This window comes from Sylvia atricapilla, chromosome 4 (assembly GCF_009819655.1).
Source record: "Sylvia atricapilla isolate bSylAtr1 chromosome 4, bSylAtr1.pri, whole genome shotgun sequence".
Classification (NCBI taxonomy): domain Eukaryota; kingdom Metazoa; phylum Chordata; class Aves; order Passeriformes; family Sylviidae; genus Sylvia; species Sylvia atricapilla.
Genome location: NC_089143.1, coordinates 42976651 through 43002522, shown reverse-complemented (window position 1 = coordinate 43002522; position 25872 = coordinate 42976651). Strand labels below are relative to the sequence as shown.

Sequence of the window (25872 nt, the reverse complement as noted above, 5' to 3'; positions counted from 1 at the left end):
AGTGAAGTGATGACAAACAGTAATTTTCACTGTTGCTGTCTTCTCTGAAGAAGTGGCATCAGTACTGACTCTCAGCAAGAGCCATCATCATTTGTGTTGCCTGAAGGACACATCAGCCATGTGCTGAGAAAGACAGCTCTGATTGGCAGGCAGACCCAACTGGGAACAGTACCGAACAGTGTTCCCTTATTCAGAAAAGGATTGTAAAGAGGACATGTAAAGAAATTAGATACTGGCTTATTTGGGGTGTCTTTTTTCCCCCTTTATTTTATGTTTGGCGTATGTTTCTTACTGTCTACTGTGTTCTGTGAGAACATAGACATTTCCTGTTTATCCTAGATTCTTCATCTATATGCAGACTGTGAGGCTGATGTGCATTGATGAGGCCTGGGTGGCAAGCAGTGTTTACCTCCCAGCCAGCATTCCAGGTTCTTCCCAGAAAAAAATATATGTTTGTGGGTTTCTTGCTGTCATTGTGTGAAAGTGTGACTGGATATGCATCTAAAGCCCCAGAAGTGACAAAATGTTCCTCAGTGACAGAGTTTATGTAATAACGTTTGCTCAGTCAACTTGTGAAACAAGGAAGAGATTTCTGCTTTGCCCATACAGAGCAACAGAAAGATTTAATTGATCAGGGCTTGCATATGTAATAGTATAATTCAGAGTTTGGTCCAAGTGGATATATGGGGAGGGAGAAACAAAAAATGAAAGCTTTTTTCTATTAGAAATATTGCAAGTGGTATAAATTTCTTTTCATCAAGTCGACAATAATCTAAGCAGGTACACCAGTTATTTGTTGGATTTTTTAAATATTCCTTTCCGTACTATATTTCTAGCACAGTTTCATTGTATGCTTGCTGAGAAAATCCTTTCATTTTTCTATCAAAAAAATATGACCTTGTTCAGGTAAGAGATTTGCAAGCAATCCAATGACAAAGATATTTGTGCTGTTATATCTGAGTATTTGCCTTTTAGGTTTCCTGTTCTAAACTAGCGCAGGTTTACAGTAGATGTCTACTTGTATATAGTGTGGTGATATACTTGTGTCCTTGTTTAGATTCTGTTTTGTAGAAAACCACAGTTCAAACTTTTGCAGCAGGTGTTAGTAATCAGATACAAAAGGATACAACAGAATCCTAACAATCCTCTTTTTAGATCCCTGTTTATTTGAAGTGTTGAGACAGACAAGAAGGACCATGTTGGAAAGTTGGCTGGAAATGTGGTGAAGCTGTTGCTTGACAGGCGTTTCTTTTGGTAGCACAGGCAGCTTAAGCAGTCCCTGTTCTCTCAGTGCTCAGGCTTGTCCTACAGCAGCTTCTTCAGCTGTGCCTTCCAGCTGGTGTCAAGTTATAAAATAAACTATACTGAGGAAATGAGCTGGGTTCAAAACAACAGGAGGTTTTTTTGATTTTATTGTTTACCTTCATGTGTTCCTTTACATGGTTCAGTGTTCTATCTCTCACAGGGCCACACAGAGGCAAAAGTGATCCATGGGACAGAGGAGAAATCTGGGTTGTCCAAAGCAGCTAGCAGCACAAACTTTTGATAAACTGTGCTCTCAGTCGGAAGGTTACTTTGCTGACAAAATTGTATTAATCTCCATCTAGAACTTCTCACAAATGATATATGTTCTAAAGAAGTTTAAATATATATTATGTATTTACTTCTTATTTTAATTTGACTTTTTTAGCCTTTTCTGGAAATTTTACTGTTGTACTGTAAGTAAATAGGTATTTAATAATATTAGTCAAACCAAATATTAGTCAACTAGAACTGAATGCTGTGTCTAATTTAAATTTACAATATTCTTCTAGACTGAGGTAAAAGCACATAGCTGCCTAAAAATAGTGGTGACCTCTAAACTGAAGAAAGTGTATGTTGTCTTATTTTGTCTGTTACCCCGGTTTTAACCTTTTCCCTGTTACAAAGTCATGTACCCTTAACCCTGAACTTTTTCATGTCTCTCCTGGTTAATGTAGCTTATGTCTTGATGTCTCTAAGACATTACACACTGCTGTCCTCCATAGGTCCTCAGAAACTTCAGTAGTAGATAAGCAGAGAATTGATTCTCTAAGGTGAGAGTACGGAAATTTGCAGTTTATCCACAGACAATGAAAGTCTTCCTCCATTACTCCACAGGTCAGATAATAATTACGAATGGTATGGAAAGAAGGTGTTAAAGTAAAGCCTGGCATTGTAGTAACTAGGCAGTTTTGCTGTTCAAAGTACTGAGAATAGGAGAAAAAATAGACCAACTTCTTTCATCTTCCTTCTTTACCTCATAACTTAGTAAATTAATGCTTTTGTGTTTTAATCTGTTAGCAATGCATTGCTTGAAACAGCACAGCACAGAAGAACTGTTTTTAATTCCTTCAGTTTTGTGGACCAATTAGTGCCTCTACTGTAAATTTTTTGGTTTGGACCTCAGTTCGAATTTTGCCTAAGGAAAAATGGTTGGTTTTTTTCTTTTTTTTTTCTTTTTGCATCTGATAAAAAAGCTCAGTGCCTAGCCCAAAGTTTCCAGTGTTATAACGGTAGCCTTCTGTCTTGCGAAAAGAGATTCCTGACTTGTCCTTTCAAATTTCCTTATCCAAACCATTTACATAGCAGTCCAACACAGGACTGACTTAGTAGAGCTCTGCAGTTCTCTTTATATTAGTATAATGTCGATATCTGCAATTTGATGTTTGATACTTTGTTATTCACTTTTCTTTTCCATCTGTTTTGAAGAAATGCTTATTTAAATCTTCTTGAGAGAATACATGCTTCCAAGTCTGCATTTTCACGAGACTTTGTTTGAATTTGTCTAATATATTACAAGTCTTTGTGAAAGTGGTAGCAGATCTTAATTGTTTTTGATAATGCTGGTTTTGTTTCATTAGCTGGTTAGATTTTGTTTCATGGGTTACAGAATGGCCGAGGTTGGAAGGGACGTCTGAAGGTCATTTTGTTCAACCTCACCTGCTCATGCCTGGTCACCTAGGCCCAGTTGTTCTGGACCATCTTTCAGCTGTCTCTAGGGATGGAGACTCTGCAAATTCTATGGACAATAGGTGCTAGTGCTCCATCTCTCTCACAGTCGAAAAGTGTTTCCTGACATTCAGACAACGCCTCCTGTGTTTCACGTTGCCCATTGCCTCTTGTCCTGGCCCTGGACACCACTGAAGAGAGCCTGGCTCCAGTCTCTCTTCACTCTCCCTTCAGGTACTTGTGTGCATGGATGAGATCCTCCTGAGCCATCTGTTCTCCAGGCCAAACAGGGCCAGCTGTCACAGCCTTTCGTCTTCTGAGAGATGCTCCAGTGCTTTGATCATCCTAGAGAGAGTGGACTCTCTCCTGGCTCTTTATCTCCTGTACTGAGGAGCCACTGCAGGACACAGCATCTCCCTGTGTGGCCTTTCCAGTGCTGAGGAGAGGGATCACTTTCCTGCAGAGGAAACCACAAGAGTAATGATCATAAGAGGGAATGAAATATTAAGAAAAATATTTTTCTTGTTTTGTCCCACATTGTTTCTTTGGGTGGAGAAATAGCTAAATAGAAAAAGAAAAGTTTTATCACTTTTCTTCATTCTCACACAGAACAATTTTGTGAATATATATATATATATATATATATATATATATATATAAAACAATACATAAATAAAATAGGGCTTCCTTTTTCCAGAATGCTGTCCTTCAGGAAATGTGCATTCTCTTTTAACACTTAGAGTATGTGTGTGCAGAAGGAAAGGGGGTACATGGGGGGAGAGGAAGTGTAATTTTGTTTCTGTTAGATGTTGTTAGCACTGAAAGGAAAGCAATTTGTTTTGAACTTGGATTCAAAATTGCAGTTGAATAGTTCTGGAAAGCCCAAGTTGACATTAATTGATTAATTACTTCAAATCCAATTTGCCTTATCTTCTTTGATATGGTAATCAATTTTTAGCAAATAGAGCTAAGACTGTATCAATTTGCAGCAGGTATTGTCTCAAAAATTGTTGCTGACTTCGTGTATGCACTAAGAATACTCATGTTCTGCCAGTCTCAGTATGAGAACTAAAAAATCATGACAATGCTGGTGACAAACTTTGTCATGAGATCTCTGTTAGCAGCCTACTGGCTATGCCTTCTCTTGCTTCACTTGTCAGAGGTTGTTTGTATATAAATGAGAGTGACCTGTGAAGGTGAAGTCAGGACAGGGATTCCCTCAAGGCTACTAATGGTATGGGTCAACAAAGAATGTTGTACATAATCCAGCAAAGCCCAAAAATCTTTTGGGAGAGCAGACTTCTCCAGTTCTGTTATTTGAGAGCAGACTATCAAAATATTTTGCATAGGGAAGATGTTTTACAATGTAAAATGAGAAATGAACAGGGGAAGTTCTTGACAAGAGGGTAATTTTAGGCTTACTAATGACAATGTAAAAAAACAAAGTGAAGATGTGACCAGCTGGAGAGCTGATCTAAAAACTACTTGGGTACTTGTCATGGAGGCCAAGCAGTAGTGGTCCACACATTAAAATGCTAACTGTGTGTGAAGATAAGTCAGTCATGGAGCATGATCAACCTCTAATTTTGGCACTGGGGCAGCTGTAAACTTCGCTATCTCCAGGCACAGTGGTTTGGTGCAGTGAGACCGTCTGCACTGAAACCAGCTGCCAGGGGAAGATATCCCCGTGGTTCTATCTTTGGGTATGCAAAATTGAAAGTGGTGCCATTTCCACATTCCTTTGTCTTGGTATCATTCTGAAACAGCTACAGTGACTTTATTAAGCAGCATTACACAGTCAGTTTTGATCAGAAGAGATCAAAAATTTCATCCTGTATGACCTTTAAAGGACAAAAAAACCCTGTTTTTGTATTCATTTTCACAATCTTATCAAAAAAGATCCCTGTCCAAGGACATTCTATCCTGCCATGCTGAGATACGAGTATCTCAGTGCAGTGTCCTGGGGATATGCTCAGATCTGCAGAATTGAATCTTGTAGACCTATCAATGACAGCATAACAGATAGCATGTGCTCATTATATATTCTGTATCACAGCAATACTCGGTTTAATATCTTGTGTGAAGCTCCAAATACATTAAACAACATTCATTTTAAAATAACTTTTCTCTGAATTGTCATTCCCTGAAATATTGGTGTGATATTTCATTTGATTAGGCAAGGACAAACTCTGAAGGTACATCTCCTGGAAGGCACAGGCAGGTTAGCAGTTAGATGCTATATATTCTCTTTCAAACCAAGCGAGTGATTTCTCCCTTCAATTTTAACTGCAGTTACTATGGTGATTGAGCTCTTAGATGTTGTGAACTGATGTCACTTCACCAGCTAAGACTGCAGGGGGAGGAAGAATTAGACTTGATTGCTGGCTTTGTTGCTTTCTGACTGAACTTTGATTTGTCAAGCATTTATCAGAGGCTTCTTCACCAGTATTTAAATGATACTGAAATTGTGTGGCTTGCAAACTTTGCTTGCAGAATGAAACAGATAAGTTCTATTCTACTTAAGCTTAGCAGAGTATCTAGAGCAGGTCTAAAATGCCAGACAAATATCTGGCCAAATAGATTGGATCTGTAGGTGCAAGAGTGAAGCAACAGAATATAACATCTTGTGTTAATGGTCAAAAGTGCTTATTTTAAATTTGCTGACAAGGTGGATGAAATAATGAGATAGGAAGATTAGATAGTTCATAAGTTATGTGAGCAGAAAAGACATAATGAAATTGCATATCCATTGGGAAGTTAATTAGGGATACATTAGTAGATTTCCTAGCCTGGAGAGGGGTATGATTAAAGTGTCTGTTAATAAGTGTCTGTGCATGAATGATCAGAATAAATTGCATAAACCAGCCATGTCCACAGCATATCATGTTTATCAGGAATGTGCAGCTAGTTCTGTGTCTGTCTTGCAGGTCTGACACATGTCCATATGTTTGGCCTGGTGTCCATTTGCTGCACTAACGTGCTGCACTAATACTGCAAGCATTTCTAGATGCCCTAGAGTCTGATCAAAAATAGTTTTTCAAATGAACTTGAAGATGCTTGTGAAATTTGCATCTTTACACTGTTACTGGCACAGTTCTAATCTGTAAAGGTTAGGAAAATAGCACAGCATGTGCAAGGACTTACTTTGTCACTGTGTGAGCTTGTAGGATCTGCAGAGGGTCATGGTTCAAACTAGCTAGACATCTTGAAGCATGTAGCAGTTCTATTTTTATAGGTGATTTTTTTAATCTGAGCCTGAGTTTCATTTACTGATGCATCATTCATTTCTAATAAATGAAATAAAATGAAATGTTATTAAAAACAACCTGTTAGATGCTTCATGGTAGAAGGATAAAAATCTGTAAGTACAGGTTGGCAACAGAATACTAGTGTGCAGTGATAAGGAGATAATATCTCTGGAAGGTGATGTGCTGCTAATATGAACATTTCCTTAAAAATTATTATCTTCTTTAAAAGCAGCTTTGCTGAATTAAGAAGGTTTTCATCCAAAATATGCTGGGTTTTTTTCCATTTGTGGCAAGAGCAACACTTTGAAGATCCAAGACTGGAAATGATCTGGAAGCATAGATCTGTTCTAGAGATAAATCGTCAGAATTTGAAAAAGGTTTCTGTGTGTAATCTCAGCCATCTCTGGCCACAAAAACAGTGCTATTAAAATAAAGCCTGTGGGAGTGTGCATGAGTGATAGGAACTAAGACTCTTAACTGCATTCTGATAATCTTCAATATGACCACAGGTTCTCATAATTTCAGGGATAATGATTTAAAGGAAGACCTGGAAAACCTTTAAACACTGAATTCAGAGGAAAGCTAGGTGTCCATCTACTATGTTCCACTCTCCTAGACAAACCCACTTAATGTGTTTTCCTCAGATGACCACCATATATTTTTTTCTGAGGCTTACCCCTTATTAGGTCATAATTTCCCACTTCTCTTTGTCACACACTATGGATTACCAATACAGTTTCTTGAGGCAGTTATGTTTTATCATCATCAACATTTGAATTAATATGTACATCCTGCTTTGAATTTATATGTACATCCTGCTTTGGTTACCTACATTAGCTGGTAAATTTAGTAGGCTGATCTTTATCTAAGTTACTTACATAAGTAATCAAAAGAGAAGAATAATGCAGCACACAGCTATAGAGCACCTAAATTGGGCTCTTGCTCTAAATGGTCCTCCAGAAAAGCCTCTCTTTCCTTCAAATGAGTAGTCAAATTGTAGATCAAAGAACACTGCCACTTTAAGTTAAACATAATTTAACAATAAAATACTGGGTATTTTGTTTTACACTCCTTCATTTGTATAGGAACACAAAAAGGTGTCAGCAGTCCCCAGCCCATCAACTAGTCTTTTTGGCAATTTTGAAGAACCAATATTTTATAAACTTAACCTCTTAGGGATCAATTCTAGTGTTCATGCATATCTGTTCTGTTTTCAAATTGTGACTGTTAATCTCTGTGGTTAAGATTATGTGTAAAGCGCAAAATCAGGATGCTTTAGACATTTTAAGAAATCTTTTTTTTTTTTTTTTTTTGTTTTTTTTTTTTTTTTTTGTTTTTTTTTAAGTCTCCAATGACTTTAGGCTCAGACTCAGCATGAAAGTAGAATCAGGTGGAACATATTCCAGAAAATTGCTGCTAAAGAATACCATGTAAATAGAATTTTTCTTTTCCAATCATTAAGTCTAATTAAATTTGAAAAGAGGTGATTTTGGCTTCTCAGGATAAATGATGTTATTCTGCTAGTTATTAGCTTAAATTATATTGCCATACATGACTCTTGCTGCAAACAAAAGTATTGATTTCATTTCTTTACTAACTTTGTGTAAAATTTCCGAAGAGTATAATGCTGTGTTAAGGACACCTTTCTGATACACACTGATGTAGATGATTCTAGTTTTGCTGTCATTTCCTGTAATATGGAACACCACCCAGAGAAGATTGTAATTGCTTTTAGAGTCTGTTGGCTCTGATCTTGCAGTCTGCTGCGTAAGGAATGCATAAGGACTGTATATCCTAATATCTACTCCATCCACTTTCCTTCTTGTTGTCAGTGACATGCTCACGCTCTTAGCACTATTTAGTCATCACTAAACAGTCAGCACTATTTGCTGTTGCGTTACAGACCTTGTAAACAGCTTTGGTCAGAATAAACGAACACAGGTTCGTTTCAGGGGAAGGAACCACCCTATTTTCTGGCAAGTACCAGTAAAAGAAAGCAGCATGACCTGAGCCTTGATGCCTTATTTCAGGATTTGCATTTCACTCAAGCTTAATAAATTGTATTTGGGTAAACCTCAATACATTGCTCTTGCAGAGAGCCAACTGTGGCTAAGCAAAGGCATAATTATTCACCTGGAAATAAAAAGACTGTGAAATCAGAAATTCTTATTAGAATACAGTTTTTTTAAGATGTGAATATCATTCTTGAATTTATCTTTCTCCTCTAAATACATTCCTGTCTCCATAGTAGCATTCCAGTTACTAAAGATTAGCAGGGTTTTCAATTTTTCATTTTTTCTTCATTTTTCTAGGTTATTCAACAGAGAAATGAGGAGTGTGACCACATTCAATTTTTAATTGAAGAGAAAGAGTCTAAAGAAGAGGACTACTATGAAGATCTTGACAGATTTGAAGAAAATGGTACCCAAGAGTCTCGCATCAGTCCCTATACTTTCTGCAAGGCATTTCCTTTCCACATCATATTTGACAGAGATCTGGTGGTCACACAATGTGGCAATGCTATATACAGAGTCCTTCCACAGGTTAGATGATTCTTATGCATGGATAGCCATAGAAAATTCATAGTGATAGATGCTTCACAGGTTAATTGTAAAGATGAATAAAATAATAAAATAGATTTAGGATTCTCTGTCTAAACAGCATTCCAAAGTAAGTGTATAGTATTTACTAAATTGTGCTTGTCTTGTTAGAAAAAGGATTTGAAAATAGCGAATTCTACAATAGCTTTTTTACTTATGGTCATGTCCATATGCAGTAAGAGAATAATTTAAAAACCTTGTGGTTCAATGGAGAAATGTATAAAGTATATATTCTCCTCCATTCAGTATTGTCATCTAAGAAAATGGAATATAATTGCTCTATGTATATTTTTATTATAAAGCATAACAGTCTGGCGTTTTTTCTTTTTTCTGTTTTTTAATATTCTAGCTGCAGCCAGGAAATTGCAGTCTGTTGTCAGTTTTCTCCTTGGTCCGGCCTCATATTGATATCAGCTTCCATGGGATCCTGTCCCATATCAATACAGTCTTTGTACTGAGGACTAAGGTAACTAGAGAATATTTTCCCAGCTTTTCTTTAAGGAAGTGTGCTTTGGAGAGATAAGAAGTGCAGAAAGCTTAGAAGTCTTCAGAGAAAATTCGCTGTAGTATGCTCAGGTCTTTTTGAGTCTTGAGCCAAGAGAGAGTCAGAGGTATGAATTTGTGAGAAGTTGTTAAACAGAATGTTTTATAGGAATGGTGAAGTAAATGTACTTCATGTTGGATGCTTTCTCTGCAAGGGGCAAGTTTAGCTTTATGGTGTTGTATCAAAGCACATGTAGACAGGTAACTACATTTACCTATGCTCATAAGAATGTGGGAGACCAATATGAAGTGTGTTCTTCCTTGGACCCATATGTTCATACAAAGGTCCGTGTCCTGTTCTCTAAAGAGGGCAGGAGACAAGGTGGGTGATACGAACAGATGCAGTATGTAGAGTAACTCCTACTACATCAAGAAGCCTGTTAATGTAAAAAAACCCTGTACCTGAGAGAAACCAGGGTGATTTTTTTAGAGGTGGTCCCAGGCACAGATAGAGCAGGCAATACTATTGTCAAAACTATTGTTAAGAAATTACATGGAAGGAAACAAGGAGTTATGAACATGAATGTAAAGAAAGATACCATGCTTCATGTCTTCAAAATAGCAAATCGTAGTATTAAAATACAGGTAGTGCATGGCATTCAAATGAGAAATTAATCAGGGTTTAATGTAAGCTGTAGGTCTATTCCAAATATTCTGACTGCCTTTGTAGTGAATGCACTTAGATACTAGGCCTGGTGCATAACACACCATTGCCCTTACACAGTTTTGGCTTTTCATCACCAGGAGGGGCTGTTGGATGTGGAAAAGTTGGAGTGTGAAGATGAGCTGACTGGCACAGAAATCAGCTGCTTACGCCTGAAAGGGCAAATGATCTACTTGCCTGAAGCAGACAGCATTCTCTTTCTTTGTTCACCAAGGTACTTTAAACCTAGAGAGTTCTGTAATACTGATTTTCATTTTACAATTACTGATTTTAAGAACTCTCGTAAGAGTAGTACTACAGAGACTAAATTGGTTCAAGTATCGATTTAATTGGTTTTGATATGTTTATACTAAAAGAGGCATTTAAATGTTGGAATTTGATGATTAAATACTCAGTATCAATATTGGCTTGCTCTGGTTGTACAAATGGTATTGTAGATATATTGGTTTGTACAAATGGTTATTCCTCATATTCAATTTTTTTATTACAAGTTTTATCCTTTGTTTTTTATTCAGAGAGTGCTAAGAAATGTGACAGTGATTTGGTTTTCTATCTGGATTCATGGATTTTTGCAGTAGTTTGAATGTAATAGGTTGGTGATAAAGTGGTTGGAATGGAGGATTGAATGGAAAGATTCTTTACATAATCTCACTTTGTGTGCTGAAGTATATACATTTGATAAGTTCATGGAACTCTTCGTGAGAATTCTGTATTTAAGTGCAAAAGTCAAGAGCTGGGAGTTAAAATGAATGATCAAATAAGGTGTTTTGTAGAAGGGATATGTTGCACAGCTTATCACAAGTTCTGTTGCTTCATCTCTCTACTGTTAATCAGCAGACTCCGCTGTTTATTTTGAGTTTTAAATGCTCCTTTGGCAAGTTTAATTTTACCTGTATTATTGTATATTTCTCTGTTTTGCAGTGTGATGAACTTGGATGATTTAACCAGAAGAGGTTTATATCTGAGTGATATTCCATTGCATGATGCTACCCGTGATCTGGTTCTTTTGGGAGAGCAGTTCCGAGAGGAATATAAACTGACCCAGGAGCTCGAGATCCTCACTGACAGGCTGCAGCACACACTGCGTGCACTGGAAGATGAAAAGAAAAAGACAGACACGTAAGAATCAAATCCCAATTTTGAGCTGAAACACTCCAAGCAATATATTATTTATAGCTTCTTTCTTCAAAGAATAACAGAATCTTGTAAGGAATCAGGACTGGTAATTTTGGAGTCGAGAAAGAACATTTAATAGGGTATTTCTTTATTTAGATCGTGAAATGTCATCCACAGTCTAGGCCATTATATGCCTAGATATTTTGATGGCTCCCTCCCTGACAAGAGAAGTTATAAAAAAGGAGCTGACAATTCATTTTTATTTGTGAATTACCTAAAAATTTTGGAAACTTACATGCAGTCACTGTAGTGAAGGTGAATTTGATGAATACTCAAGTGCTGGGTATTTGTTATTATTATGTCATTATTTGACAGAGTTCAGTAAACCAACTTTCGTCTTTCTGGCACAGGATAATAGAACAGAAAAACATATCTTATAAACCTTGAAAACAGTTTGTGTAAAGCTGAAATTTTGCAATAGCCTTATGCTGTGAATTTGATTTAATAGTTACTTGTAGAAATGAATTTGGGTTTATCTAGACATAAGTACATAAAAATAACACATAACAGTAAGTGTGCATTGGGCCCCAAATCTGGTTCTACAGATAACTATAAAGTCAAATTCAAATGTCATTAGTCTGTGACATTTCAGCTCAACAGTGACTGGCAAATTAAACAAAAGCTTGTGTGATGATTGACTCTTATTTATAAAACATCGTCCCATCTCTGTATTAATTCTATTGACAGATGTGTTTTTTCTGTAATGGAGTAATGGAAATTATTTTAAAAATACTTGTCAGGGATGGACAGGAGAACCAGAGAAAACAAAGCCTAAGAGGTGTTTTTTCTCTTCATTCCTGTTGTCTTGCTTTATAAAGGCATTTTGTCTTCAGGAATTCTAGCCTTCATGGCAGCTGCTGGAACAGATAGTGTCAGTTACTGTATGATGTGCCAAAAGTATTCACTAATTATAACTCAAGTAGTGAACTTGCCAAAAATGCAACTAATGAGGGTTTGTGCAGGAGTCTGTGTACAAAATGATCAAGATTTCTGAAACAGTCAGAGATCTTCAGCTTATCCACTTAGCTGTGTCAGGAGGGAAATGGACCTTAAGATAGCAGTTGAAGGAATACACATGTGAATAGGGTGAATTTCTATGTGTGTGATTTTTATTTGCATAATTTATAATATGAACAAGTGTTAGTGTATCATATAGACTATTAATTTAAAAAAGACACTCTTGACCACAAATGTAGCATGCTCAAGAGAGGAAGCATTTAGGATTGCATTAATTGATCAGAGATGGAAAACTGATCTCTTCATGGCCTTTTTTGCAGTTTTTATGGTTCTGTGAGCAAAAACGATATTATATGAGCCGAGGATGTGGCAGAAATAAGTAAAAGTGATCCAAGACAATACTAACAAATAATGTCAGAAGAATTAGTAATACATGTTTCATTTTGTTGATAATTTAGATGTATTCAGGTGTTTGAGATGGTTTGCTGGTATAGATCACTTCCTGTTTTCTGAATAACATTCTTCAGTAAACACCTTTTCTGTTGCTTGTTGATGATGGGAGTGTGTTATAAACCCTGTGGGGGGTAGGAAGCTAATAGATGAAGAGTGCTGCTGAAAACACCTTTCTCCACATTCTCTCTGTTTTGCTGTTGCCTTTCTTTTCTTCCCTGTGTAGGTTACTGTACTCTGTTCTGCCGCCATCAGTGGCAAATGAGCTGCGGCACAAGCGTCCTGTTCCAGCCAAGCGCTATGACAATGTCACCATTCTTTTCAGTGGCATTGTGGGATTCAATGCCTTCTGCAGTAAACATGCCTCTGGAGAGGGAGCCATGAAAATTGTCAATCTTTTAAATGATCTTTACACAAGATTTGATATTCTGACTGATTCACGAAGGAATCCATTTGTTTATAAGGTAAGCATAAGATTTTTTAATCTGTTACTTTTCCATAATTTACCATGGTGTCAGTCCTTTCCACTCTTTTCTTGGAATTCAGGCTTTTTTAAAAAGCTTATGTTCTCAGTCTCAATTGTGTTACCTGATACTAGACAGCTACAGAAGAGTCTGTTGGTTATCTGTAAATGTCTGAAGGGACATAAAGTGCTAAGTTCTCATCACGATTTCTGCAGTCACCCATTAGGTGGACATATAAATGTACTTCCACATTTAGCAGATGTGAACTTATACAAGCCATTTGTGGTTCTTCTGACCTTGTGCTTTAAGTTTTTCAGTTCTATTCCTGGGTCTTCTAGTTGTACATTGTAACTTATTATTCAATTACTCAATGTTAATTTCATTCCCTCATTAGGAGTTAGGTATAGTTGCAAGTGTTGCTGGTAGCAGGAAGGTATAGAGATAGGTATGTATGCATCCCATATGTACATGTGTGTGTTTGTGTGTTTATAACCATGGAAGTTCATTCCTGGGTTTTGCTAAAGCTGAATTTTATGCCCTGTACCATGTGAATCAAGGGTGTGAGTCAGAACAAAAATAGAGCTCACTTTCGTTCAGAAGGCACCAGAAGAGAGACTCAGGTTTACACTATCGCAGTGTCATAGTAAGTTACATTGTGGATTTACACTAAATTCTCTTCAATAACAAGCAGAGATGATGGTAATTAGGGTGATTTGAATGAAAGGGGAAGGGAACTATTTGAAAGGAGAAGTAGTCTTGAAGGAAGCACTACATCAGTTCTAGTACTCTAAATAATGAAATATATAAATAATGAAGTTCTAGTACTTCATAATAATGAAGTAATTGAAAAATATCTGTCTTTGTAGGTGGAAACAGTTGGGGACAAGTATATGACAGTGAGTGGTCTACCAGAGCCTTGTATGCATCATGCACGATCTATCTGCCACCTGGCTTTGGATATGATGGAAATAGCAGGCCAAGTTCAAGTAGATGGTGAGCCTGTACAGGTGAGTAAATGTGAGCTTGATGAAAAACCTATGCTTTGATAGGATGATAATGTTTTGAAATAAGATAATGCTCTAGTCCCAGTCCAAGCTTTGTTATTGTTAGATTTTGAGACTGATATATACAAATAATATGAGAAGTCACATGTAGCTGTGACATGTGCAGTTTCCAGACCTTAAAATGCTTATTGTGCTTCAAAGGATAAAGGACTAATTTAGGTCCACATCATTTATGTCTGTCTTCTGATCATTTCAACATAATCAGTGAATTCCTATTGTGCATTAAGCACAATCTGTTGAGTCTTCTTCAACTCGTAGCAGAACATAAGATTCCCTCCCTGATATTTTCAATCATGCCTCAGATCCTCATGGCAGAATGAGAAATTACTGCATTGGAAAGAGGATTCCAGTTTCAATTTCATAGACAGTTACAGCAGTGATTACTGACACACTGTATATTAGTGGAATTTCACTCATGGGACTTTCTGGAGATGTTGTAGCACTGATACAGAACTGGGCAAGCAGCATTGACTGAACTGGGCAAGCAGCATTGACTGTACTCATCAGAAGGCTGTGAGCAGAAAATGATTAATGAGTGCAATGCATATTTCTATTTACGTGAATGCTGCTGTTCTGTCACCAGCTTAGAGCTGTTTTCTTCACTTTATCAGGGAGCAAAGCAGTGAGAAGGTTTGATTTGGGGCTTTACAGTAACTGTAACATGCTACAAGAATGAGCTTCTCCAAACCTCTGTCCTATCTCTTGACCCACTGAATACAAAATACCATGATTTTTCCTTTGAGAGACATCTTTTTTCTTGACCTGTGCCATCCTTTTCTGCACCTTCTGAGCACTCATTAAACACAGACCTGCAGGGTATGTCTCTCTGCCCACCTCTTTTTTTATTTTCACGGTACATCATAACAGCAGGGTGCATGCTGGAAAATTACAGAGTTTGATTGTTCATGTGGAAGGCAGAGGCATGACACTGTACTGAAGTTAAAAAACAAAGGAGTGGCAAAACCCACAAAATGCAAGGCTTTGAAGAAGCAGGAGTAGCACTTTGGAAAAATAAACTCTAGTAGACATAAGTGGCATGTTGCCTGTATTTAGTCAGAAGCATCAGATTAGTCACATTAATTTTGAATATTCAAACTTAATTTTTTTTCTCTAAAGATAACCATAGGAATCCATACTGGTGAGGTAGTCACAGGTGTCATAGGTCAAAGGATGCCACGGTACTGTCTCTTTGGAAATACTGTCAATCTAACAAGCAGAACAGAAACTACTGGAGAAAAGGGGAAGATCAATGTCTCTGAATATACTTACAGGTGAGTGATGTATTCTTTTTATTGGTGTTGACATCTTAAAATAAATCACTTTGTCAGCATACCATAAAAGTTTTTTTGGAGTTGAAAGTGACAGTCCTTCTGCAACCATTATTCAAGTATGTGAGTTCTCATGAAACTGTATTGTGATACACAGTTATTGGTGTGCAAATCATCAATTTGAATATTTTGATAGTTTGCTCATGTACATGTAGCATGTTTAATATTTTACACAGTGTGTGGCACGTATGCAAACTGCATTCATTTACATGTTTTCTCTTTCAATTGCAGGTGTCTTATGACACCAGAAAATTCAGATCCTCAGTTCCACCTGGAGTACAGAGGTCCAGTTTCTATGAAGGGCAAAAAAGAGCCAATGCAGGTTTGGTTTTTGTCCAGAAAGGGTACAGAGACAGAGGTATGAGTAACTAGTGTGTAATTTTGTTGGTTTTTTTTTCAAACATAAACATTAAAATTTAATCTAAACCATGGAGATCCATTTACATTTGCAAAACTAAATGTTCCATAGAAAAAAAAAGGAAGAGTTTTGTGCAACACTCTTTCATTAACACATTTATTATCTTGACAGTACTTGAAAATCCTTGATTATTTGTCTTTGCAGTTTGTGCAGTTCCTGAAAGAATACTTTTGATTTCAAGAAGTCCTTGAGGGAATGCCAAGTGTTTAAATATTTATATCTCCCTCTTACAGATTTCTGCACTGTACTAGATTTTGCAGTATAATTTCTGTTTAGCTGACATGTTTGGTTATCAGCACTTCAAAATTTACCATTTTCTTTATTGCAGTGAGTAAAAAAATATGCCTTCAAATATTTAGGCAACAGTCAAGCAACTATTTGCAGGCAGGTTCACACCTGGTGTGTATGGTGGTCTCTTAACCCCAGATGGCTCCTGCTTGTTCAGAGACTGTTGCATGGCAGAGGTCCTGCTTTAGAAATATACGGGGTAAAAGCTACTTCTTATAAATGACAACATATCAGCCTAAGTCCTCTTCTCAAAATGAAGTAGGGTAAAGCTTCAAGCACTGAGGGACCTTTAAGTTTATGCCTTAGTTTCAGAATTCTGGGCCTGTATAATCCAGGATTTAGGATTTCAGTAAAAGCCAATGAACAATAGACTCAAAGTGTGCTACAACTTAGACAATGAGGTTATACAGTATGCCAGCTGCTTTGCTATAGCTGAGCAAGTGCATATAGTCTATGTGTTGTCAACAGGTAGAGAAAAAGGATGAAAGTAATTTAAATTACTTGATTTTTGCCCTGAAGTAATACAAAAAGAATGAGTTTCTAGCTAATGTATTTAATTTTAAAAACACACTTGACTAAAATAATGAAAGTCATCAATTACCTTGGCTGAAATAATTCTTGTAAGTCAAAGAAAATTAATTATTTGTGTGAATGCTCATGTACTTCTGAAAATGTAACTTAGGCTGTTAAACTGTTTAGGCTTTTTAGGAGATCTAATCCAGATGTATTACCACTGGTACCCAAGTATATGAATACTGGCTTTTTAATGGTAACTCCCAGTATTAATCCCCTGTACTTTAACTCTGCATTTTAATTTTGTATTTTAATATATATTACCTACAATTACGTACTGGGTGCCACTTTTGAGTATACTTTCCTATTCTTATTCTACAGTAAGATAGCTATAATTTCACATGGCTACCATTATTTCAAATCTATTGTTGTATTTTATTTAAAATATATTTTAATTAAACACCTTTCACTTTTTTTCTGCATTATAAATGTCCTATCATTTGTAGCAAGGCACATTATAATTTTAAATGTAAATTTCGGAGAGGTACTGAGTCAGGTGGGTATTTTCCTTGTTTCAGCCTAACACATGTTTAATATGAATATAAGGTTCAAGTAGTTTAAGACTTTAAATATTGCAATTGCTTTTCAAAGATCTTGTACAACAGCTGGTTTTGTTAATTCTCACAGCAGTCCTGAGAGACACTTGCTGATACAATTATCCAGTAATTGAGCTTTGTAGAGGGAGGCATGGGGGCAGGAATAAACCTGACCAAGAAATACTGTGAGCCTGATTTTCAGGAGCACTTAAGACTCACAGTTCAAGCACACTCAAAAATAGTCTTTCTAATTTTGTTAGTTTTTGTTAATTCTGAAATTCAGATATAGATGCAATTCTTAGAGACCAGTTGTCTCTTCTAAATTGTACTAAGTTTGGGAGCCTTAGAGAATAGAAAAATACACTGATGTGATGATGTGAACTGATTATCATTTTGTCAGAGGTGATCTTGAAAAGTGAAAGAATATATTCCTCTAACCTTTCGATTCTATTTTCACTCCCTGCACGATTTCATCTGTCCATACACAAAAAATGCACAAAGTTTTACTCCTTTAAGATTTTCTGAACTGTTCTTAGTTTCTGCTGTGAAGGTACTCTTCATGTTTTTTTTTTTTCTGGCACTTTATAGGCTGTGCATAATAGTTTTAATCAAAAAGCAGAAATCAGATAACCAACTTTTTTTTATGTTTGATCATTTTAAAATAATCACTTTGCTTTATGAACAGATGTAGTCTTGGTTTTCTTTCCAGAATGCTTATGTATTATTGTGTGCAGTGCCATTTATTTCAGGGGGACTGTACATAACAATAAATAAGGGCATGTTAACATATAGTCAGAAACTATATGGTAAACTTCCAGAAAGATCACTCCATAATATTGCAAGAAGTGGCATATAGAAGTAAGCATGAAAATATTTCTTAATTCATCCTGAAGATATTTCTGCTCATTATGCTTTTACTGTGAAGTTTTCTACCTCCTATATCTTCAACCTAGGATTGATGCACTATTAGCTCAGCATTTGCAAATCTATCAGCATATTTTACTCTGAAGATCAGTAATAAGGGCATGGTGAGGATAAAGGACAAAGTATTTGCAGATGCCATAAGCAATGTGAGAACAAGGCTTAAAATACGCTTTTGCTCTACTGAGCTGGTAGAAAATGATAGGGCTGAAGCAGCTCAGCATGCCTCAAACTTGATTTCTGGGTTGGCGTCTCTAATATCAGTCCCCACGAGCAGCAGTTCTGAGAAAGACCTAATTTACCAAAATAAGTGTTGGTTTGGAGTGCTGCTCCTTCACCTTTTTTCTGATATCTCTTCCATGATACCAGTACAGCAATAAGCAGAACTGTATCAGAAACACACATAGAACAAAGCAACTGTGACCAATTATTCATTTTGCATCTGCTTGTTTGTATGTTATAAAATAAATTATTACTGTTTTAATTATTTTAACAGAGGTTCAGCTGAAGTTTCTGTCTCAAGAAACAGATTTGTTGTAAAAAATAAATCTTGCCAAGAGCCTCAGATATATGACTGCAATTTTACTCCCTCTCCAATTTTTAATATCTTTCTCTTCTGGCGTGTTCCCACATTACTGGTGGGAACAAACTGAAATCTCTCAGGCAGAGCTGGTAGTTCACTAGGGCATGTAGGAATTGTTTCATTCCTACATACAGTACATAGGAGAGAAATACATGCACTACCTATGCTTTTTGGTTTTTTTTAGTTTTTATTATTTACTGATACTGGTTGCAACTTGTAAAATGCATTTTGTCACTGCATTAACCCACCGTGTCATTGCTTCAAAGAAAATTCCTTACTTCTCAAATTCTGCTTGCATGCTCTCAAGGAAACAAAGCAAGATGCTTTCTGAGCTGAGGGAAGAGGAAGAGGACGCTGAATAGGGTGCAATACTGTCTCCAAATAGGTGCCAGGCAGTAAGGTTATGTTATGGATGTTCTTTCACATTATATCTCCCAGTGCCATGTGCAATACCATTGTCTTTTGCTGCACTCCTGAAGTCATACTTACCATTTTTCTCCAGGCTTGCTTGCTGATTTTTTGTCCTTATTGGTTGGTATTGTTGTATCTCTGCTATGAGCATGTATTTCAAGCTTTCCTTTTTTGTTTTTTTTTTTTTGATATGCAATTTTGCATGTCAGTCATGTGACCATTCCTACCACCAGATAATATTGAATGAAACCATGTCATATGCACGCCACAACTAACCACTTCAATCTGATGCTTCACATCTTCATCTTCGTCTCTGAAGTACTGTGGTTATGTGAATTGATGACATTTCTGGAAAGATAGGTATTTCAGTTGATAGGCAGAACAATGAACCTAAGGAAATATATTTAAAAAAAATACCTAAAACAGCATTATTAAAATTATTGCATAAATGGTATCAGATTTAGTTTTGCTATTACCATGCTTCTCATTCATTTTGTGAATAATACTTGATGCTCTGTAAATTCCTGGTTAGAAAAAGGTTTGTTATTTGGTATCATCATGCATTTTCCCTTTTTGGACACTGTAAACATCTGTATTGGAAGGGGGCAGCTGTTTTCCTGATACTGCCATTTGAAGCATGTGCCAATGTACTTCTACTGAAATGCTGTTAACTTGCGATGTATTTCTCATTGATTTATATAAACTAAATTAAATTGTCATATTAATAATAGATTGCTGGGCAATTTTAGACCACTCATAGTGCATTGATTCTCATCTGATGTAGCCCCTGGAGTTGGAAGGCATGCTGCTGGGACATGGTTGCCTTTTGGTTTGGTCCCTCTAATTTCAGAAATTTTATTCCTTGAGAGGACCTCATAATATTCTAGGCATCATGACATAATTAAGGAATGTAAAGCTTGGAAAGGGATATAGAGTGTTTCATCAGCTGATACAGTTAGTAAAAGTGGACAAGTTTTAAGATGCATAGAACTTCCATAACTTTAATATATAGTGCATTTTTATGTGAATAGTATCTGTTCTTATCTGACTGATCATTTCTGAATATTTGCATTATAATATAGAATAGTGCAATTACTTTGTGTATAAAAATTGTCTATATCTAGTGTACCTTATTAGCAAAGAATATATATGTATAAATGTTTCATGTTAATGTGCAAAAGAAATTGCAATAAATTATTTTTTCCACTGACTTCTAGAAATCTTGTGATTTTCTTTTGGTAGAAAACTTTATTTCATTGTTTGATACAAAGCACGTATTTTCTCCATTAAATAATTTGCTGTTCAAATTTAAATAAATTGTTGAGTCATTGTTCCAATGTTTGCAAATGTCCAAGTGTCTCACACATTGAGGTTAATGGGTCACATCCTCAAATTAAAGTAGTGTTCAAAACGAACAAATGAATTGAGGTTAATGCTTCAAAAATAGTAGATGAGGTGACAAAAATGCATAAAACCTTCTTTTGAAACTCTTGGGCAATATTTAACAATCAAAAATTAAAAGCTGTACACTTTGAGCAGGATGTGCGTTAGCAACCAGAGCTTTAGGAATGGGAAATGAAGAAAGGAAACTGTATACTTTCTTCCCCATCATCTCACTGCCAGACATCAGCACATCCCAACATATCATCAGAGGTTGCCCTCTCTCAGGTGCACAACAGCACTTTGGATTGATCAAGTTGTTCAAGCTTACAATAACTTTATGGTGACTCTGAAAGACATGGAATTTGTGACAGCTTTGGTTGTGTATTGATATAATTCATATCCAAATGGTGAAACTGAAGTTCTGTATCACATTTCAAGCTGATGGAAGATGGCATGCTAGAAAACTTAATGCTCTGGGTTTATATTGTACCTTCTCAATAACTTTAAAATATTAAAGCTCCTGTTAAGCTACTTTGTAATGTAACAATTTCTTAAGGCATAGAATAATAGCTCATATTTGTGTTCATGTAAGAGCTTTTTATCTCAGTACAATTTAGTCACTTAATCACTTCTGTTACTAAAACTGGTCTTCACTTAAATGCTGCATTCAACTACTAAATTTATAGTTTGGTTAAATATTACTCAGCTAACAGTTAAACACTTCTGTAGGTATTTAGTTCTTTTATGTGTGTTCTGCTGCCTCTTGTATTTAACTGTAGTGATTCGCATTTTCAATAGAAGCTCTCTAGCTGAAACTTGAGGCAATTATCAAAGTCTGTTTCAAAGGTCTTTATAAATGGATGTATTTTTTTCTTGTATTTTTTGTAAAAATACCAGAACGGAGCAAGGAGAAGAAAGAGGAGATCAGCCATGAATTTGCAAATTAAGGAATGCTTAGTTGTTTGCAATCTCCTGGATCTTATGCATTCGTTTGAATTCAGACAGGCAAGGGATTGATTTTCGGTGGTGGTTGTGCTTTGGCTGGGCAGGGGACTCTGACTCTTGCTGTCTTAAGGTGGGCACTGCAGTTGGCTTCCAAACTACTGGTTCAGTCCTTGATAGCAACAACCTCTGGGAACATAACCTCATGTCTGATTTTTTTTTTTTTTTAACAGAATGATAAACAAGGGATGAGATGCTCATTTGGATATCTGCTTACAGGATTATCACAAAAATGTCTTTACTGAAAGGGTAGTCAGGCACTGGAACAGGCTGCCCAGGGGTATGGTGGAGTCACAATCCCTGGATTTGTTCAAAAGGCGCATAGGGCACTTGGGAATGTGGTTTAGCAGTGAACACAGCAGTGCTAAGTTAACAGTTGGACTCGATGATCTTAAGAGTTGTTATCCAAACTGTGATTCTCTGTAAAGGATATCCTCCAGGAGGGACACATGAAGACAAAACCAATAAGGTTATGTGAGATTTTTATGTCTTGTTTCCAGTGTTTAAGGTGGTAGTGCAAATCATATCTGATTGGTTCCAAGCTCACTTTTGAAAGACAATCACATGTACAAGAAAGAAGTAGGAAGGGATGTGCTAGCATCTGATACGAATAAAAACTGGGTGGTGCTGGAGGCCCCGGAACCTTTGCTTTGAACAAACCTCTAGTAAAATCTAAAGCTAATAAATGAGTATGCTGCAGGCATACAATATAGTGTGTGCACTACAATATACACTCCTGTACTGTGAAATGTTGACAGCCTTGTCAGTAACACCTGTCTCCATGGAGCCAGAGCAAGGCCTGGAGGCAAGGCCTCTGTATCCTAAAATTTGTTTTTCATTCACCATGTAGACTGTCAACACTTTACTGTGTAATGTAAACTGTAAAATGGTTATTCCATGCATTTCTAGAGCCATCAAATATTGAAAGAAAAACAGAAAGAAGTTGGCTCATTGGGTTCTAGTACTGTGAGAACTTGAAGAGAATTTAGTATTCATGTTCTCCAGGCAGTCAGCATACTGGTACAAATGGGAGCTTTTGGGCACTTGTAAATTGATTTTGTCAGTCACTGTGTTGGCTTATCATCTCCAAGTAAAGGGAAGTTACTGGACTTATAGTCCTGTTTTAGTCCAGAAAGAGCCTTTCTTTCCTGGGGGAGAGAGTCTGAAACTCTTGTCATTTCATGCACTAACCTGACCATGAGGGAGGGAGCAAACAATAAGCCAGTAAACAGAGCTGTGCTAATGTAACTGTAAAAAAAAACCGAAAAAGAGGTTCCATTCCATTCCCTATAGGGGAACACACTGGAGTTTTTTCGACTGGAGTTTTTAGATGTCTGTCTGACTTTGGGTGACAGTTTGGAAAAACTGGAACACATACTGTCTCCACCAATTCATTCTTTGTTAACAGGGAAAGGCTAATGTTCCCTTTCATCATAATCAATGGATCTTTTTGCCAATCTATGTGTTTTGGAGAAAATGACAACAGTGGGATGTGAAAACAATATTATTATTATTGTGGGATGAAGATGTGCTATAAAGGTTTTGTTCCAGACTATTTCCCATACCCAGCAGTTAGATTGGCATTGTCTTTGTTACTGTTTTTTTCCAGAGATGATTATGCACCTAGTACAGATTCAACACCACAGGAAAAATGTGCTTTCAAGGGCAGCGATTTTGTGTGCTGAGGATCTATCTGTTTATATGCTAGACACTCTGGCAGGAAACCTGTATGCCTTTTTATATTGCAGGTTCTCAGGGTCATTTAGCTTTTCAAAACAGGTTTTATGCTTTGATAAATGTGCTATCCCGTCTAGTGCTCAAACAACTGACTTGTGATTAAAATGACAGAACTTAGCTGAGTCCCAACAAAAGGCTGAAAACGTTCACAGTTCCTAGCTGGTGTTAATCATGATCCTGAACTGGAGACCAATTAAGCCAATTAATTGGTCCTTGAGCCTTTATTTAAAAATAAAACCAAACAAAACCCCCCACAAAAACTACATGGGCATAGCTTTCAGATGAGAATTAAAACTCTGGGTTTAGTATTGCTGCCTTCAGCAGCTATGTCAGTATGAGCATAGTGCTCTAATGAAGTGTATGAAAAATAAACCGCCTTCATAAATCACACTGAAGTATGCAGTGCATTAAGTGTGAAGAAATGCACATTATTTCTTGCAAGTCCTAAACAATATGTGTAAGGCTCTTGGAAAGAAAAGGCAGCCTGTTATGCCTTTCATTTTCAGGTATTTTGTGCAAGTCAGCTTAATAAATGTAAGCTTTCCTATGCAAAATATTCAGAAACAACCTAATCTCAAAAAAACCCCAGTATATTCATGTTGAAGAGTAAGTATCCTTTTTCCACAGAGGACATAGTGAAGCATTCAGAGCTTCAACTACCTGTGCAGGAAATCAAAGCTTTGCTTTCTGTCACATTATAGATGTGTTTCTGGGCAATTTTGTAATGATCTACCAGATAAGAAACTTGCCCCAAAAATAAGAATACATGCCTTTTCACACAGCCTTTTCCACATCATCCTACCCTTCAGGCTTTATAGATGCATGTATATATATACACACACACACATTTAAGTGCTGCATGCCCTTGCACAGAGTAGCATGAGTGGTGTACAGACTGCTAAAGCTGAAGTCAGCAGCTGTTTGAAGAACTTGCTTTCCTGAGGTACTCAATTCTCCAAAGGAAGACCATGGAAATAACTACTGTTTTGCTTTTGTCATTGAAGAAAAGAAAGATAAATTTTGTTTATACAGATAAATACTTAGTTTTGAAGGCAATTGCTTCCTTTCATTGCTCATTTTATGTAAGTCTGAAAGGAGAGGCTAGCTGGGCAGAAGTGCTGAGTTAATGATAACATCTCTATGAGAGACTCAATCTCAATTTTCACTTGAACCTTATTTTCCAAACCATACTGCATAGCTGTTGAGGAACACTGTCCATCCTTTTGGTTTTGCTTTTACTAAGTGTTAAATTTTCACTTTACCCTTGACTGCCCCAGGCACCCTGAAGAAAATCAAAAGCCTTTTCCTTCTTAACTGCTAACTCTGCCTTGGGCTTCAGATGTCAGTGCGATATTTGTGGTCGTTTCATATGTTACTGGTGCTGTTGATGCTATCCAAAACCCATACATCATGTAGCTCATTAGATTTTAGTTCAGGAATACACAAATCAGGTGTTTCATCTCTGATGGATGTGTCAGTACTTTGTATTGTAAGATGTCTCACATGTAAAAGTATGTAACATAAGCTGCCATTTTAAGTGAAGATATAATATTCCAACATCTAACATAAGACATGGTTACAGCGGCATGGATCTTTGGTAACATTTTGGTAAGGATTATGTAACAGCAGTGTTATTACTTCAGTTCAAGAAAAGGAATACACCTTTGCCCAAGCAGCACCTAGCATTCCTATAGCTACATTAACAGGAGGTTCTTAGAAGGAAAGAATACTAGGAATAACTAAAGGTTGTTCCAGTGTAGGTAATATCTGAAGATATAGTTTGTTTTAACCGTTTAAGGATTACAGGACAAAGATGGTACACTGGCAGGTCTTTCTAAACATTCAAATTTATCATTCATGTATAGTTTTTCATACAAAGATTTTTGGGTCATTTCTGCTTGCATAGCGATGGATTTTATTGCCCCCTGTGAATGTGGAGGCCCGTGGCAAGTGTAACACTGCTGCAAACAAATTTATCTGGTCTGTTAATTAATTGTTTGAATGACCTTGTCAGCATTTCAGGAGTGGTTTCTGTTGTCGGGTGCTCACTTTTCTGCTAGGAGTTTCTGCTGACCAACAGTACTCCTGATGCAGAGTAGTCCAGTTTCTCTACACCTCTCTGGTAAATACACAGGAGTAGTTCTGTGGAGACAAGTGCTACAGAAAGTGTCTGAATGGAAGACAGGAATTAAAAATATTTTTAAATCAGGAAAAATTAATATATTATTTCCAGGCTGTTGCTCATACCTGGAGTATGCTGGATGTCTCTGCATCTGCTTCTATTCTGTTCTGCAGTTCTGCAGCCTTCAAACTACTTCCATTGTTAATTGTGAGGATGTGGACAAACTAGAGGGATTGATGTTAGAGTCTTTGCTTCTTTCCCTCATCTGTTTCTGTAACAATTTCCCTTCTATGCATCTTAGCAATGCAGATTTGAACTTTGGGTTGCATTTATCAGAGTTGTTTTATTTGCTTAGTCTACTTGAAAACATCCACAGGTCATTAGAGTTACTAACTGCGGTCACTAGGTCAGGTTGGAACATCTCCTGCTCCTAA

General features: G+C 36.7%; 1 protein-coding gene and 1 long non-coding RNA gene across 3 annotated transcripts in view; both read left to right on the top strand.

Annotated features, from left to right (window-relative positions):
• Positions 1 to 20404, top strand: part of GUCY1B1 (guanylate cyclase 1 soluble subunit beta 1) — a 42539-nt gene extending 22135 nt beyond the window's left edge. The window contains exons 6-14 of one of the 2 annotated variants that reach the window (XM_066317673.1): positions 8531 to 8761; positions 9168 to 9284; positions 10106 to 10239; positions 10947 to 11144; positions 12835 to 13072; positions 13939 to 14079; positions 15253 to 15407; positions 15696 to 15822; positions 19091 to 20404. In XM_066317673.1, the coding sequence (XP_066173770.1) occupies positions 8531 to 8761; positions 9168 to 9284; positions 10106 to 10239; positions 10947 to 11144; positions 12835 to 13072; positions 13939 to 14079; positions 15253 to 15407; positions 15696 to 15822; positions 19091 to 19114 (1365 nt within the window). In that variant the 3' untranslated portion in view covers positions 19115 to 20404. Of the gene's footprint in view, positions 1 to 8530; positions 8762 to 9167; positions 9285 to 10105; positions 10240 to 10946; positions 11145 to 12834; positions 13073 to 13938; positions 14080 to 15252; positions 15408 to 15695; positions 15823 to 18696 lie in introns of both variants that reach the window. The other variant, XM_066317674.1, reaches the window with a different exon arrangement.
• Positions 1 to 22848, top strand: part of LOC136360434 (uncharacterized) — a 186845-nt gene extending 163997 nt beyond the window's left edge. The window contains exon 2 of the long non-coding RNA XR_010743463.1: positions 21753 to 22848. This is a non-coding gene — a long non-coding RNA (uncharacterized lncRNA). The remainder of the gene's footprint in view (positions 1 to 21752) is intronic.
• The last annotated feature ends 3024 nt before the right edge of the window (positions 22849 to 25872 follow it).